At 35.9% G+C, this 18,326-nt stretch overlaps 1 protein-coding gene across 9 annotated transcripts in view; it reads right to left on the minus strand.

Annotated features, from left to right (window-relative positions):
* CFAP20DC (CFAP20 domain containing) overlaps positions 1-18,326 on the minus strand; it is a 226,793-nt gene that overhangs the window by 72,625 nt on the left and 135,842 nt on the right. For 5 of the 9 annotated variants that reach the window (XM_058562089.1, XM_058562127.1, XM_058562142.1 and 2 more), the window contains 4 exons: positions 17,132-17,248; positions 15,855-15,977; positions 12,880-13,214; positions 2,592-2,969 (listed from right to left, as the gene is read on the minus strand). In XM_058562089.1, the coding sequence (XP_058418072.1) occupies positions 2,592-2,969; positions 12,880-13,214; positions 15,855-15,977; positions 17,132-17,248 (953 nt within the window). The remainder of the gene's footprint in view (positions 1-2,591; positions 2,970-12,879; positions 13,215-15,854; positions 15,978-17,131; positions 17,249-18,326) is intronic. The other 4 variants (XM_058562095.1, XM_058562100.1, XM_058562135.1 and 1 more) reach the window with 4 other exon arrangements.

Below are 18,326 nucleotides of genomic sequence, written 5' to 3' on the forward strand. Positions count from 1 at the left end.
ATAGTGACAAAAAGTAGGTTAGTGCTTGCCAGAACTTTGTTGGGGGGTGGCACGGGGAGTGACTATAGAGTTTCTTCTGGAGTGATGAAAATGGTCTAAAATTAGACAGTGGTGATGGCTGCATAACTCTCTGAATATAGTAAAAAGAAGGCTGAATTCTATATTGTGTGAATTAAATATTGGTAAAGTAATTATTAAAAAAAATGTCACCCCTATGGGTTTCCGGGATCTGGGAAAAAGTCTGTTTGTGGAGTTAGAAGGCACACAACACTCTTTGAGGAAACTTGTTTCCACAGATTCTTAGCTACAAATATCAAGTGGAGAGAATGTCGATTATGAGAACCCTTTTACTACGATAATGAATTTCCTTCCTACATGGTGTCTCTGGAAGAACACTCCATTCCCATTGTAAATTCACTTGGAAATGGGGCAGACTGCCTATGCCTTCAATAATTTTGTATCCTATTAAACTGAGATGATCACATTCACAAATGTGAGCCATAGATTGTAATGATCATGTGGGTTATTAGAGACCAAATATTATTAGTTTGAATTTTGACACTGAGGTCAAACCTCTCTGCACAAATGGGAAGCAATGCCCTTGTGCCTTTATCCCCTCACCAAGGGTAAAGCTCATTCCCCCTTTCATCCCTTTGAAGTGACTGCTCTGTCAGTCTCTTTAGCTGTAAAATGGAACAGTAATATCTCAGAGGGATCCTGCCCAGACGAGACACACGTCAGGCTTGCACTTTGTAATCTGCAGTGAGCAGCTGTAAGTAGGGTCTCCTGAAATAACCCAAATGATTTCTGGGAGCTATCTTATCCTAAAAGCCTCTTCAGTGAAGGGCATGGGTGAGGGAAAGTCTCCCGCTCTCTCTCCAAACCTTGGTCCTTTCCTTCCCTCCTTTCATTAGCCCCTGGGATTACCAGAGAGCACTATTTTTCAGGCAGTCTATTTTGCTGAACGGCCAGGTACTTAAAGTCCATTTGTGCCTGAAGTTCCCAAGCTGATTTTCATGCTCTGGTTTTATTTCTACAGAAAGATAAAAAGATGGAAAATAAACAGTTTTTTAGATCTATAGGAGGACAGATTTTATGTAATAGAAGGTGGTGGCAGAGAAATAAGGCGGAAAACGAAGTGGAATGCTTCTCAAAGACTTGTTTTGGTTCTGTTTTTGGCAGCCCAGTACTGGCTGCAGTCAAGTGAAGCAGCGTTGTAGAAAAATCTGTAAGGTTAGTTTACTAGCTGTACTCCAATTATTAGCACAACTAAGGAAAAATTACAGTTAGGTAGAATAAGAACATTTGTTTTAGAAACATTTTTAAAAATGAAAAAAATATTATAGACCACCTTTCATCCTAAATCACCACAAAACAAATCCATTTTCCTTAGGTTAAGTGACTTACTATTTTTTAATGTACACGCATACACCTATGGGCACACACATAAGCATGAGAAATAAAAAGAAAACACTGTTTTATCTTTGGATGTTTCTTGAGGAGAGGTCATTGCTTTTATATGACTTAGCACATGTTGATGCAGCACAGCATGGGGGACATAGGTCGTAGCTCTAGACTCCGACAATCTAGGTTCACATTGTGACTCCCCAGCTAACTAGCTGTTCTTGAACAAACTGCACAACCATTCTGAACCTCAGTTTCCTCAGCTGAAAAATGGGGATGATGATAGTCTCTACCTCTCAGGGTCATTATGAGGACTGAACGAAATAGTTCATGGAAAAAGACTTGGCATAGTCACTGGCACATGGCAGATGTTTAAGAAATATCAGCTATTTCGATTTTGTTGATGATGACGTGTATGTCTATTACCTGCACTAGACAACAATCCACTCTAAATTACTTGGAACATAATTGAACCAAAACTTTACGTTGTAACACATACAGAAGACTTAGGACACCAAAAATAAAGAAAATCTGGAATCTTTAAAAAAAATGAAATATAAGCGTCATGTGTTCTGCATAGCCTCATTTGTTCTCTAGTTTCTAAGTACAGCTATGGGGGAATTGAAGGAAGAAAAGTACTAACACAAAAAGGAAGAAAACCAATCTGATGGACATGAATATAGCCACCAAACTAGCCTGGGGATTGACTCAGTGACACTGCTTTACTGTTAACCTTCACTCATATCATTCATTATTGGGGAATTGCTGCAAAGAGACCAGAAACTGAATAGAATAATGATGTTTTTATGGCTCCTAATGTAGACTGTTATTGAAAATCTGTCAATTTTACTGGCAAGCCTTTGGCTCAAAAATAAGATCTTCATTTATAATTTGCAGGCAGCGATGACTAAAATTACGAGAAGTAACTGGGAAATAAAAAATAACTATTATGATAATTATCTTTCTCATTAAAAACATGAGGCATTCTATTATCGTTGAGATGTGCAATATACTCTTTAACAGCTGCTGTTACTGAGCTAAAGCACATCTCAACAGGAAAGAAAATCCATTACTGATCACCCAAATGATGAAAAATAGGCATTGTTGAAAACGTGTGCACAGTGAAACAGAACAGAACACAGCAGGAGGTACTGTCCGCACACATGAACCAGAGTCAAACCACTTACAGATACTTCGGGAATCGGTTTTAACTTCTCCCCTAAGATTTCCTTGAGGGACGTTTTGTTTACTGAAGCTGGCACTTGATGGGCTGGTAGGTCCTTTGCTTTGATAATGGGATCCGGAGTTTTCCGAGAGGATTCACTCCTTCTTCCAGTGGGAGAAAGACAGGGTGTAGGCACCAAACTTGTTTGAAAGTCGTTTCTATCTATCTGCTTCTCCAAGGAAATCTGGCTTTCTGATGCTCCTGCTTCTTTGGAGGCAGCTCTTGGATATCCTTTACTTGTCCGCCTTGCAGCCTTCCCCAGCACGCTCTCTAATGTTAACTGAGTTAACCTTGAAGAACTAGTTGTTGGGCCTGAGGGACCCTGGACACTGTGGTTACCCTACATAGGGGAACAAAGTGAAAATAATTTTGAGCCCAAACTTTTGGTGAATAAGTTATTGAGTACAATTTCCTAATAAGTTCATATATTCTATGAATAAAACAAGAGTATATATATACATATAAATATTATAAATGCATATTTTACTTTATTCTGCAATAAAAATATGAGAAACTAAAAACAGCAATGCAAATAGGTATAAATCATTTGCTAAGATGCCCTGTTATATGGTATCTGGTCTGGGTAAGGCATATTTTTTACTGCTGAATAACAGGAGAATATTTAAGAAACAGTCACTCAAATATATTCATTCCAAAGAATGTCTAAAAGAAGAGGATCCATAGAAAGTTACCTAAAACATCTAAGAATTGTATACTTTGACTTCATGATAAGCTAACTCCACGGGAAGAGAAAGAATTAGAATTTATGGTATTTAGCTTATTTAAGCTGGGAAATGCTACTCTACAAACAAGGGGGCCTATCAAAGATTTTTGCTTTATATAATTATAGGGCAGTTCTATTGTTCAGAAGTGACAAATAAGAGAACATGTTTCATGAAATATTTTTCTTACACAAAAATTTCAATTATAGAAAAAGTTTTTCCTACAAGATATGAACCTCATTAAATATAATTATTTGAAAAGCTGAAAGTGAAAACTAGAAGAATTTTACAAGTGTATAGTTCTGGATTTATCCCTAGGAAAGCAAAACGTTTAAATTTTTAATATCTGAGAAAGGAGAAATTACAAACATAAAATCAATGGCCATGAAAGTAAATAATGGAAATGAGAAATATAGTGCTATTTCAGTTGGTAGATTTTTCTGCTATAAAATAAAAAAATTTAAAGAAAAAGCTAATGTGATCATTGCTTATACTTGCCATGGTAAATTTTTCCAATTTGACACATCTATTTAAATATATAATAAATAAATGGATGTTAAAATGATAAACTTAGAACAGAAAAAAACCAATAAAAGCAGAGTACACTTTAAAGACATTATTTGATGTCTGACAGTGTATATATCACATTCAGTTGCAGTATGATATTCCCCCACCCTTCCATTTATAGCCACACAGAACCAAAGATCCAAAGTTTCCAAAGTTTGGCATTTTTAAACGAAATATCTGAGTGACTAATTAAACTGCCCAGTTTCCTCCTGAATATTTGGCCATCAGATGCACTGAACATCCTGATCATTAAGGTGAAATTTCCCTTTCAGTAGAAGTGAAGTAAGTGTAAAGGTAAGAAAGCCTGCTCTAGGTTGGGCACAGGACAAGAGAGGAATTTATCAAATTTTTTAAGCAGAAGGGATCTGTCTGTCTGTGTGTCTTTCATTGTTCTGCCTCTTTTCCTTCCTTCTTCTTCATACGTAGGGCTAGGCATTGCTGTAGGTGCTGCAGATGCTGGGAATATAATGGTAGAGCAGAACATAATCCCCGCCATCCTGGGACTTTATCCTGAAGGCACTGAGGAGTCACTGAGTGATCTGACCCACGGGAATGCCACAATGGCACAGAATAGAAGGCACGGGTATGAGTTTGTGTAGATAGTTTGTGGGGTATCTGGAGTGTTTGTGGAGATAGCAGAAAGAGAGGCCAATTAGATGACCATTAAATTATTATTAGAAGTATTGAGGTTGCTGCGTTAAGGTGATGGTGGTGATGATGGAGAGGCCGGGCTGATTTGAGAGTTCTGTAGAAGGCAGAGTAGGCTGTACTTAGTGACTCTGGAAAGCTCTTACATGGAGTCTAAGATCCCTAATCCTGTCATGTTATATTTTCCCTTTTTGTGGGAAGCAGTTGGGATTAACAGACAACTGGGCTCTCAAGAAAGGTACACTTGGGTCTTAGAACCTCTCTGAAGTTCTAAGTCCTAATTGCCTAACTGTAGTAAAGAATGAGAATTGTGGCGTGTATAAGGATTTTTTATGAACATTTCTTCTTGGTACTCATTCTGGGCCTAAATTTTCTTTGTCTATGCTGGCTTGACTTCTGATACATATATTTCTTTATAAATGATTTTTATAAATGAAAAATAAATGAAACTTATTTTTCAGAGTCCCAGGTAGGATAAGGAAAAGATGGTGATTGGGTGTCAATCCACAGGCCCGCCCTTTGTGTCCCAAGTGAAACAATAAGAAGGGTGAGAATATTGGTGCTCTGGCAACAGTACCGCATGGCCTCAGCAGCAGGCACCGGCGATTCTCTCTGCTCTACACCACTACTGAGTGTGCTTGTCCTTCACCACCATTCTGGGAACCCTGAGGATGTGCATATGGTTGAAGAACTCTGCCTTCAGGCAGAACACTGGAAAGAGTGCCAGAGACCTAAGAAACGCCCGGTGTTCCAAACTACTAGGGAATGGAGTGGTGACTGCTGTAATTTTTGTTTCATAGAAACAAAAAAAGAATAAAAGTTTACTCTTGTCTAGAGAAGGTAAACAGAGAATAGAGCAAACATCCCCTGAGCCTTAGTTCTAAGAAAGTACTCGTGGAACTAGGATAGATTTCTTTCGTTTTTTTTTTTTTTTGAGGAAGATTAGCCCTGAGCTAACATCCGTTGCCAATCCTCCTCTTTTTTGCTGAGGAAGATTGGCCCTGGGGTAACATCCGTGCCCATCTTTCTCTACTTTATATGAGACACCACCACAACATGGCTTGATAAGTGGTGCGTAGGTCCGCGCCCGGGATCTGACCCTGTGAACCCTGGGCCGCCGAAGCAAAGTGTGTGAACTTAAACCACTATGCCACTGAGCTGTCCCTGACAGATTTCTTTTTAATTCAGTCTGGCTTCTAGACAGTGCTCTCTCTTCTCCAACTTTTTTTTTTTTAATTCCAATTTTATTTCCTGTTACTGTTATATACAATTGGCAGTGTGATTTCTGTGACCAAAAGACCCTGTACTCATTCATTTCCATCATATTTTCACAATAAAAATTAAAGATGTGTAGAGTGTGATTTTAAAACAGTCAGAAAATAGCTTTTAGGGCTTTAAAATAGCCCTAAAAATAGATTTAAGTGGCAAAGGTATACTTATGATTCTTTAGGCCACAGTCTCTGGATCACTCTGAGATTCCACTGTGTATATGGCATAGGCAGAAATTTAGGAGCTTTTGCAATAAACATTAATTCAATAAATATTTATTAAGCTCCTGCTATGTGTAAGGCATTTTCTAGGCACTATATAAGATATACAAGTAAGAACAACATGGACACTGCCCTCAAGAGGCATAAAGGCATAAAGCAGAGAGATAGATACCTGCACAAGTAATAATTTCATAAGGGAGAAGGTAGCAAACGTCATTTAAAAAGTTTCAGATGTACTATTACGAGAACTGAGGAGTGCACAGAAAACCAGATGTTTGCTACATCATTCAAAAACACTTTAAAAATCAATCCATTTGATAGGAAGTCTATTTTTTCCACCTGTGGGTGGGTCAGAGTACCGCCTTTTCTTCCTTCTAGTAGTTTATGCAGGTGTAAAATATTTCTTTTTGCTTGGCATGAGCAGTGATTATATACACAGAAATATTCATGAGTACGTATATGGACATTCATCTCATATTTTTCCCCAGATATACCCTGGTTTCGAGATGGGCCAAGAAGTAAACAGATGTAGTTGTGTTCCCTGGTGAGCATTCTCTTGGTTGTATTGCATTTCCACACTACTATGTTTTCATGCTATTTTAAATATGATATGGAAAGGACAAATAACTGGAGAATCTGGACAGGGTACAAAAGACTTGCTTACTTTGGCTGCCCAGAACCACTAATTCTGGTTTATCCCAGATTCTCAAAGGGGAATTAGGATAAATGAGAAAGGCAAGATGATATATGAGACTAATATTTTGATTTAAGTTGGGTCAGCTTCTCTTTTAGAGGGGAAATAAAAGGAGAATAAAAAATAGTATAGTATTCATTATGAGTGGTACACTGGTAAAACCCTATTCCTTTCTTTAGTAATGCTTTTGCCTTACTAAAATAAATGATATAGGTATAGATGATGTTTATTGATTTCACATATGTAAGTCATTTAGACTCAACATGCTTTTGGATTAATTCTTTTTCTATATAACATATGTATTTGTTATATGCATAAGAAGTTAGCTTACGATGATCTGATTGAAAAACAACACTTTTTTCCCTTTGGTTTATGATTTAGCTACTGAAAACCTGTACAACAATTGAATATAATTTGTCAGAGTAGTAAAGAAATTGTCATGCCATTTTCACATTCCAATCATCTGTTCATCTGTTTCTCAGAAGAATAAATACAAAATGCTTTTGATTTAACTTAATATATTTTTTAAAAAGTCCCAAATCTCTCGAACCGTTTGTCTTCTGTGCTCAGAAACATTTGTTTGTTAAATATTCAATCACGCCCCAGTGCCAGGAACATCAATAGAGTTTGCCTGATTAACTGTAGCACAGCATATGTACGTGGAAGATGAGAATGATTTCCCCAAGGAGCCAGCACTTCCTCTGCTGAACTACGCTCTTAAAAGGACATGCAGATGGGCATTTGGACAATAATTTCTAGATGCACAAAACAGATTGCTCTTGCTGAGTTATAATTTTAAAAAGATAATTTTAATGACTCTTGAGGGCCACCTACTTAGAGCAGATGGGACCCAGGCTCTTTGTATCACAACTTTAATGTTGAGTGAGTCAGGATAGAATTCTGTTTTAGCCTTTGTAAAAGTGGACGATCATATTTATTAATATTTCAGTTTACTTTTTAATTCAGTCCACTGTGAAAAATGTCTTATATAATATTCTTAAAAGTTCAAAATACATCTGCAATATTCCAAACACACTTTTGATGGTAGTTTTGAATTTGTAATTGAGATCGAGTCAGCAGGAGTTTTTACTTTTTGCCCAATATTTTAGTGACTAAATGTGTGAACTGACAGCACCTTTTAGCTGGACAACAGCACTAGACAATAGGGATGTTGTAGGTAGATACTTCTGTTGTCAACTAAAGAGCACTGTTATTTGAACAAATATAGCTAAAGACACTAGCCAGAACAGAATAAAAAAATAATTTTCTCTTGATGATAACAAGGTTGACCATTCAGATGTATCTTAAATGTCTTCACTAATAATCATCCCCAAGAAGTGTCTCTTCTTCTACCTCTTGCATTTCATAGGCAACTACTAAAGCAAACAGTTCTCTCTGGGTGGCAAAGGTAACAGATAGTGGTGTCTTATAATGCACTTTACTAGTTAAGAAACAAATAAAATGAAAGGAAGATGTGACTGTTTCTAACAAGTAACTAACCTGCAGCATGCTTGATATTAAAAAGCGTTGGGCAAATCATTTTTGTAAACATCTTTACCAGTAGCCAATGATGCTTCACAGACAGATCACAGTAGAAGTTATAGGGACTGTATGGGATGGGCAACCATCATCATGTGAATATTTGGGGAAAATGATGAGGCTCCTTTAATGGTTCAAGACAAAAACATATTTTTCTAAAAATCAGACTTCATGGTCTTTTTTTTTTTTTTTGGAGGAAGATTGGCCCTGCACTAACATCTGTTGCCAATCTTCTTCTTTTTTTTTTCTTTTTTCTCCCCAAAGCCCCAGTACATACATAATTGTGTATTCTGGTTGTAGAGTTGTAGCTCTTCTCTGTGGGACACCGCCTCAGCCTGGCTTGATGAGCGGTGAGCAAGTCCGTGCCCAGGATCCTAACTGGTGAACCCCAGGCCGCAGAAGCAGAGAGTGCAAACTTAACTGCTATGCTACCGGGATGGCTCCAGACTTAATGCTCTTTTAACTGTTAACACTTTAAAGATTTCTGATGAAAACTCCTATCTACAACAAAATATTTATCTGCAAGAGGTTTATCTTTTAGCAAAAGTGGAAGAATGTTACTCTAAGCAGACAAGAATTTTATAACCCTCTTTACCTCCCTATAACAACGAAGAGCCAAGTAACAAGAACCAAGGGGCCTGCGACTTTTCCAGAGAAGAAGAGAGCTTCAAAAGATAATAATAAAGACATGTAGATGTGAATCACTTAAAAGAACAACTTAAAACTCACACAGAATAAATATTAAATTTGCCTGGTAGGTTTAGAGAGTATGTTATGTTGTAATTCACACTATACAGGAATAAAAACGCAAGGCAGTATATTCAAAATAGAGTCCTGGCATTTTTTTTGCAACACATAAATTGACATTTAAAAGTTTTTAAATACTACATAGAAATATAAGGAGCCTCACACGGAGTAAATATCCTTTCTATTATGCGTATGTAAGTGTGCATGAGCAAGTAATTCAAAATCATTAGTCAAGTAGGTAAGGGTGAGTGGTTTATGGTGTAACCCAGAAATATATGCTATCAGTAAAAAAAAAGAAGTGAAATAGCTTAACTACTGAGTGCTAAAAATTATCTTGAAAGCAACAATACCAGGAAAGCTGAGAGAGAGGATTAAAATGGTCCTTTTAATCTGTTGTTGGTAAATTTGTCCTTTGTAAACCTCCAGAGTTAGATGGAGAGAAGATCTGGAAGTTTCCTAGCTAATTTGAACACTACAGGTAGTCAGTCCACATAATTTATGTCAAAATATGGATAATTTTTTGGCTTAAATATTCCAATTTGGACTGTTACACAAGACAAATTACCTTGCCTTGCAAATATCTACTTTAGTATGTGATACACGGCCAGAGTTTGGGAAAAAAATGACAGTATTTCTACATGATAAATTAAATTGGGGGAGTAATAAAATATTAATATAAAGCTATTTCAAGTTGCAAACCAGGTATATATACTTGAAGCCAAGCCATATTGGGAATAATGGCATAAAATACAAAATAGAGATGATAATAGTAATATGATTTTTTCCTTTCAAATGTTGCAATAGTGTGAAAGCCATGCTGTTTTAATAGCTTTCCTAAAATAATTCATTTTACATGGTAGTCTTGATTTTGCAGCTCACCACAAAATATATTTCCATAGTATGCTTTTCAAATAAGAACAGGAATATCAGTATATATGGCTGCCTAGGGAATAAAATATATAGCAAAGTAAAGACAAAGACAAGTGCATATGCAAAAAAAATTCATACTTTTGAGGCTCTCACATCAATAAAGATCTCAGATGTGAATTAACTATTAGGAACTTAAATTACAAAGACAATGTACCACTGAAAACTTATTTTAATTATCCTTTACTATTGTATGTACTTTTCCTCTATTATAATAACATGATTTGATCTTGCCTAGTTTATGTGCTACTGAATACATCCAATTTCCCTTTAAAAATACTCAATGGTCTAACATCACATAAAGTCTTTTAACTACAAGTTATAAACTTCAAGCATAATAAGTAAAGTAACTATTACTCATTCGTCCACCATTATTTATAACATGACATTATGTTTTCCTTAAGTATAATTACGTTACTCTAAGGATATAATATTCTAAAAGAATACAAGTAATAGTAAGGATGCCTAAATCAACTAGAGTGATTTTTCTTCAAAGACTGTATGTAAATAAACATTTTAAATATGTAATCCAATTTCCTGTTGACTTATACAATAATGAACAGGAGAAGTAATCCTACAGGAAAAGAATTCATAAAAAAAACCCCAAACAAACCAATTTGATAAAGAAAGGATCATTACAAATTCCGGAACTTGTTTAGCCTGGCATTTTTGTTGGTCATATTTTTATATTTTAGTTTGTATCTTGTTATTGCCTCTAACAGCAAACCCCAAAGCTTGTATAATATGGCTAAGTTTCTGCCTCTCTCTCTGGCTGCCACCCTTAGCAGGCTTCGATTACAGGGGGGCCAGGGCAGGTGTTAGCTATGAGATGGTCTCACTACAGACTCTAGCCATAAGCTACTAGTCATTATGATGGTCACGGAACAGGGGTGACCAGATAGCTATGCCAGTTAGAGCTTGGGTAATGTACGGTAAATTTATTTTCAACTTCGTGTAGTTGGTAATAAGTACATGTCTGCATAATAAACGCTGAAGGACGTCAGAAGTAGAGTAGCTGGTATTAAAAGAAAGCACATATTGTGATAACAAATTAAAATATTCAGAACTAGTATTCTTCAGTTTCCCATGAAGCTCTATTGCTTCTTCTCAAGGCTTATCCTTCGTACAGATGAAAGAGGTAAGTTCCTCACGTGGTGTTATGTAAAGGGCAGTTTCCCCACAATACCTCCCTCAAAGTTTTCCAGAGAACTACCATTTCCCACTTGCCGTGAAATTTCCATCATTACAGTAATTCTTTTGGGTTAGGTAAGAAAGATGGTGCTGTGAATATGGCAAGGGGATGAGCTTATCGCATTAATGAAACGTAATGAATTAATTTATCAGATTAGCCAATTAATACTGTAGAAGAATTGACAGCTGGGATGGAGGCAACACTAGACGGTGAAGATAAATGTCCATTTTACAGTTTTATAGCTTAATGTTCTTCAGGGTGAAAGGGACAAAGACGTCCACAGCAACATCCAAAATGCTGGCATCAAATGTACTATTTATGCAATAAAATGTTTGTAGTAGGTTTATGTTTGGTATGACTAATTGTTTCATCATACTCAGAAGCAAGGAAATTATGAAAAAAGGATCTCCCCATGTACTTTGCTACAGAAACTCATTAAAAGTTGCAAAGAACCATAATTACTGCCTGAACAATCTCATTATATTCTCAACTGGCTCTGAAGTTAGGAGCTATGGACTTAATCTACATCTCACTATCCAAAGGGAGATTCTTGATCAGTTATAGTTATTAAAAAAAAGTTATTTGTAAGCATACACAAAAAGTTTTTCTAATTATTTCTATAATTTCTACATAGAAATGATTTGTATAATTTTACTAAGCAATAACTTGACTGTAATCTGCTTGTAAAATTATTTTTTCTAAAAAATAAAATGCCCCTCATTAAAGAATAAAGCTAAAGAAATTTCTCAAATAAATTCATTTCATATGAGGAAAAAAGAGTTATCATAATGTATTAAGTTTTTTTTTTTTTTTTTTTTTTTTTGTGAGGAGATCAGCCCTGAGCTAACATCCGCCAATTCTCCTCTTTTTTTGCTGAGGAAGACGGCCCTGGGCTAACATCTGTGCCTATCTTCCTCCACTTTATATGGGACGCCGCCACAGCATGGCTTACCAAGCAGTGCGTCGGTGAGCGCCCGGGATCCGAACCAGCGAACCCCGGGCCGCCGCAGCGGAGCGCGCGCACTTAACCGCTTGCGCCACCGGGCCGGCCCCCATAATGTATTAAGTTTTAAACAAACGTTTCAGAACTATATTCAGTTTGATTTTTAATAACCTTTTTAAAACTTTTTATGAATCTACTAATTTATAAAATATATTTGTATTCTAAATAACTGCAAACAGAAAACCTCCTATAAGGCAAGTCCCAGCACTAATCCATGATTCATTATCTAAACTTTAATTGGCACAACTCTTGAAATTCTGGGACCATACAGGAAATAATGAGTCCTAATAGGTCTAAGGTGAAAGGATGGCAGGGGAGCAAAGAAGCCAGAAAACTGTCAACTCAGAATGCTTAGCAACTGCTACACAATTTCCCCAGAGATCTGGAACAATGTTCTCAATGTTTTACTGGTCTTGCTATCAGATAACTAAACTGCATATTATTTCTCATTCTGTGAGACAAAGATTAAAATGAAAATATAAAAACAAACCAAAAACTAGTTTCCATAATTAAAAATGAAATTGGCTGACTGTTAATAAAAAAAGGCAGCAATTTAGAGTTACCATAACAACCTGAGGCAACTGCTGACTGACACTGCAATCTGCTGCATTTTTATAAATAGCAGTTGATTTCCCCTCTTTCATTTCAAATAGTTTTAGTGCTTACTGAAGCTAAGGGAACAACTGTGCTTTAAAATTACTTCACTCATCAAGCAGTGTACCTCTTCGCTGCTGTCACCGCCATAAAAATCATCCTCCAGTTGGGTGTCACTCCTTGTCACACTGGTATCCTCTTTCAGATCCAAAATAAATGAGCCCCCCTCTGGGGACACATTCTGAGTCTTTCCATGAGGTGCTGATCGTGGTCTTGATGAAAAAGTGAAAATGTCCTTTGCAACAATCTGGGTTTCCTCTGCCTGTTGGTCATGTTCACGTTCCTTGCTGGCTTCTAGCCATAAGTGTGATGTGTGGCAGGAGTTATCATCCAGAAGTAGAGACTGTCTGTTGGACGCCAAATGGGCAATGTGATGACCATTTTCAGGAAATATCCACTCATCTGACATTTGGAAAAGATGAGAAAAATTAGAGTAGTGTTCCATAAGTGTTATTCTAGGTAGGTAGGTTAAAATTTCTTGTTGTTGAAACAGAGATTTATCAAATAATGCAAAAGCCAAGGATGGCAATTTATCCACCACCTTGTACCCTGCTAAACATTTAACCCATAGATCAGTGGCAACTCATTTGCTCTTCCTCTCCATCTGAGTTGAAACACTGGCCAGGAAATTTTTAAGTGTGAAATAATTATCACCTTTCTTGCAGCAAATTCTTTATAGTACAGCCTCATTAATTTGATGTTCCAGAGGGGGAAAATCTTCCAAATTTAAAAGGGTTTGAGTTACTAATATCGTCTTTTAAGAGAGGACAAGAGGAAGACAGAGCACTTAAGTAATGAACAAGTTTTTTTAAACAAAATATCTGGGCATTTTTCAGATCACAAATCATGGAGGAGAGGAAACTATGAAAAGGTTGACGGTCTTTTTCTCTCCATTCTACTAACTGAAACAGGACAATTCACAGACTAAACTGAGTAGACTTCTCAAGTAATAGTAAATCCACAGAAATATTTGCTAATGTGACTGGTGAATTCTGCTGGTGAAAAAGACCTTTATGTTTAATTTTAGGAGAAAATGTTCTGATATGAAAATTTTTTTGCATAGCATTATTTATTTCCTTTAAAAAGACTGTATATTACCACTGAGATACATTTTTATCAAAATATTAAAAAATTTAATCTTTTATTCAACATTGAGATAGATTTTATAATTCTATGATCCAGGCAAATTGGAAAGGACAAATCTTGATAATGAATATCATAAAAAGTATGCTTACTTTTTTCTTTAGAATGACAACAGGAAAAAGTTGAGCATTTTCTCAACTTAGTCTATTTTTCTTGAAATTTTTACTTTTTGCTGCATTATGTCAATGGTGAAAGTCTTACAAGAATCTGTGTTCTGTAGAACCACAATGTAGACATGGTAATTTTACCCCTGACTCTTGAATCCTATTATATTTATCACCACAAGAAAAGTAACCAAGAGATAGCTAAGATTTGCTAACTTGAAACTCTAAGGCCTACACTACAAAAGCACAAGCAGCAAACAAAACGACCTTTAATAAAAATAACACTGATGGCACAAATAAAATTGTATTCATCACAATTATATTCATCTGTTTCTTAACTTGAGACTATCATTATATAACATAACTTGCCTGTAAAACGGCAATAAATGTCCATTTCTTAGAGAAAATCTATTAGGGACAAGGCTTTCACATTTCCAGGGACCGAGTCTGTAGATAAACAGCCAATGGCAGGCTGAATCTACTTCATCTGACCACCTTCACAGGGGACGTGGAGGGTCTGGAGTCAGCGCAGCTGTGGGCAGGTGAAATGAATAGATGCATTGGGCTGTCTCCTTGGACAGCGAACGCTTTTGCATGGTGCTAAGCACATAGCAGGTGCTTTGTAAACACAGTAGGTATTTTAATAAATGTTGAAAACGATTACAAAAACCAATGTTGCATTATGTACGTGGATACGTAAAGAAAATTGGATGAAAAGACACTGGGAATCTTCATCATGCAATTAAACAACTTGTATGACCTATTGCCAAACATAGTATTAACAGTCAAAAAGTCAAAGTAAAAGGAGTGTTTTTACACCAAATAAACTCTAATTATCTCACTACCACATGCTTTTTTTGAATTTGTAGTTTTACCTCAAGTATTTCCATATCAATTGTAATGAATAATTTGGTGTGTTTTCCTAGGAAAATATGTAAATTACTGTGTAATCACAATATTGCAGCAAACAAGATAAATGCAAGAATGATCACCTAAACATCTAATTAGTTTTTCTACACAGTCAGATTTATGCTAGAGACACTAATTGCGCCTAACATTTTAATGAAGGTTTCAACATTGCATAAATAAGACTGACAAACTATAAACAATTTTCATTTATTTTCCTTTTTCCCTTGCTCAAAAACAATTTGCCTTTGTAAAAGTACCACACACCTGCTATAAAAGATATGGTGATGGGTTCAATTCTCTACACTCCATTATCAAGAGGACCGGAGAAATGCAACAATAGATAATCTTTGGGGAGGGTGACAATGTCGTGTGAAAATCTCAAAGTTTTAAACTTTTATTCTGAACAGGACAATCAGTACATTAAAACTTGAAAATAAAAATACTCTTTCATCCATTAAAGTTTGACATAAAATTGAGGTTAAGGGGCCGGCCCGGTGGCGCAAGCGGTTAAGTGCGCGCGCTCCGCTGCGGCGGCCCGGGGTTCGCTGGTTCGGATCCCGGGCGCGCACCGACGCACTGCTTGGTAAGCCATGCTGTGGCGGCGTCCCATATAAAGTGGAGGAAGATAGGCACCGACGTTAGCCCAGGGCCGTCTTCCTCAGCGAAAAAAGAGGAGGATTGGCGGATGTTAGCTCAGGGCTGATCTCCTCACAAAAAAAAAAAAAAAAAAAAAAAAAAAAAATTGAGGTTAAAAGGAGGTTTACAAAGAATGATAGATTTTAGCAAATGACTGCATCATGACTTTTCAAAATGACTTGGTTAGAAATGTTTAACATATTTATATTTTATTAATTATTAACAACTATGGTATAATAAAGATGCCAACCTGCTTGATCAGGAGACTGGCGTGCTGGAGAGCTGGGGTTCAATGTCTCTGCTCTTTGTTGGGACACAGTGGTGAGGGCAGTTGTTGCTTTACCTTCATTCCTGTTATTTCCTGAAGAACTGCCTTTATTGGAATAAATATGTTCACTATATTACTTCTTTTGATATTTATAAAAATTAATTTTTGAAGAATGATATTAATGTGGTATACTTTATAGTTATTGAAAAGCAAGTTAGAGGTAACTACATATATTATATACAGTTTTTTTCTTTTATATTCAAATGTTTTAAGATGAACTCAGCTGCATTTTTTTAGGGGTTCATCTTAAAATTCCTTGATATTTGCATGGGGACATTTTAGATTTAAGTTTTACAATATGTGATAAAAGGAATTCCAAAACCCATATAATTTTTAAAGGGTCCTATATTTTTTCCTTTGGTTCCACATAAAATGAAGTGTGTTTTCTTTAAATTACAATTCTTACTGAACTCAACTCTTTTAAACTAAGCTCTTTCCTTCAGCACCTTAAGAAAATGGATACAGGCATTATCGGACACAGAACTAATTTTTCTAACTACTATTTTATAAAAATAACATGAAACTTAGCAAGTTCAATTTTGGCCTATCCAAGAACCCTACACTTTTGAGAAATTATGCTAACAGATGTATGCATGATACACTCTGGGTTTGATTCAGGATAGACAAATGCGTGTGTATACACATCTATACATACATGCCCCAAATCCAATATTTATAAAGGAATAGCTATAATAGCCATCTATATTTGTCTGATGCTTTACTGGTTGCAAAGAGTTGAAATTTTAACCTACATTATATACCAGATGGCAAGGAGTCCAAAGGGAGAGAGAGCAAATGTAAAACAATCTGGAAAGGCCCAATTTAAAAAAGAGGAGACAGAAATGAAACATGAAAAATTATGAGTTAAGTTCAATTTTAGTAAAGTCTGCAGGCAGGAACTTCCTCTATCAAATTTGGGCAGTTTTTAAAAAACAGTAATTTAAGCTTATTCAGCCTTTGAGAGTAAAAGTAGGAAGTCCTTTATTTCTTTGGTACTGTCTATTTAATCCAGCAAACCTCCGTTAAGGCTCTAGAGCAATTCTTTTACAGAAAATTTGATTTCCATAATCCCTGTAGAATAGACGTTTATATTTTAAATGAATTGGTTCATAATCCTTTGAAATTTACAACCTGCAGAGAGAGATTCCATTGCTCTGAACAATATACAGATATAAGATAGGATGGAATTAGTGCCATACCGCTGGGTGTCTCTGTCTTTTCCCTGCTCGTGCTTTTTAACCGCAATCTTCTCCTGTTATTATTCTTATCTGTTGATGGTTCTTGAGGGGGATGTGGATGCATAGCGTGTAGATTGGCTGGTACATTTTCATATCAAAGAACAAAAAGCCAGAACAGAAAGTACTATATGGTTTGAAACAATTCAGTAAATATAATGATAGCTATAATGAGAATGTTCATGTATCATTTTGACATACTGTAATGCCGTATCAAAAACACAATTTATTCCTTCAGAGGAAATAGTTTTTTATTCCTATTCCAATATTAGGATTGCATCAGGCTTTCAAAATTACTAATACATTTTATTCATGCGATATAACTTTATAGAGAGCTACAAGTAATTTAATTAATGTTAATCATGCAAGATGCTATATTAAAAAACATAAAAAATGAAACTGACAGCCAATACAGAAAAACTATTTCTTCCTTTAAAAGAGGAAGTGTAGCTAAGTATGATTCAATAAGAGCTTAGAGGGTAGTTTCCAAAAGAACCCTGGAGAACTAAGATCAAACCTGAAGAATTCTTAAGTGTAATTTAATTCTGTAATAATAATAATATTCATAGCAGCAATAAATATTTACTGAATGATTAATTTCTTGACACAATATGATATGCTTGACTGATTGTTCTCATTGAATCCTCACAATGACCCTTTAAGGCCACTGTTATTTATTATACTACTAGGGCCAGTAGTAATTATATTCCCAAGCTACAGATGAGAAAACCGAGGCTCACAGGGTTTAAGAAATTTGATCAAGGTCTCACAGATAGTGGTAGAGCCAGGACTGAATATCTATGTTATTCATTTCCTTAGCTCAGTTTTATACTCCATGGGAGATATAGTCTGTAACAGTGATCATTAATTTCTAAATCAGATAAAATGAACCCAAATGCCCCCTTTTCAACTCTCACAAAAGTCAGACCAGTAAGACTGGAAAAACTGACAGGGAGTGGTAAGCCTTGGGTTCTGGTCTCAATTCTTTCCAATGATTACAAAGTGCAAATCACTTTACCTCTCTGTTAGTCTTAACTTGCAACCTATAAAATGGGACAAAAGTCTTTTCTTCACTAACAGAGTTGTTTTTGTATCAATGAGGGAAAATAAACAGCACTTTACAAATAGAAGAGATTAATTAAAAAAAATTTAAGAAAAC

Source organism: Diceros bicornis, chromosome 2 (genome assembly GCF_020826845.1).
Source record: "Diceros bicornis minor isolate mBicDic1 chromosome 2, mDicBic1.mat.cur, whole genome shotgun sequence".
NCBI classification, from domain to species: Eukaryota; Metazoa; Chordata; class Mammalia; order Perissodactyla; family Rhinocerotidae; genus Diceros; species Diceros bicornis.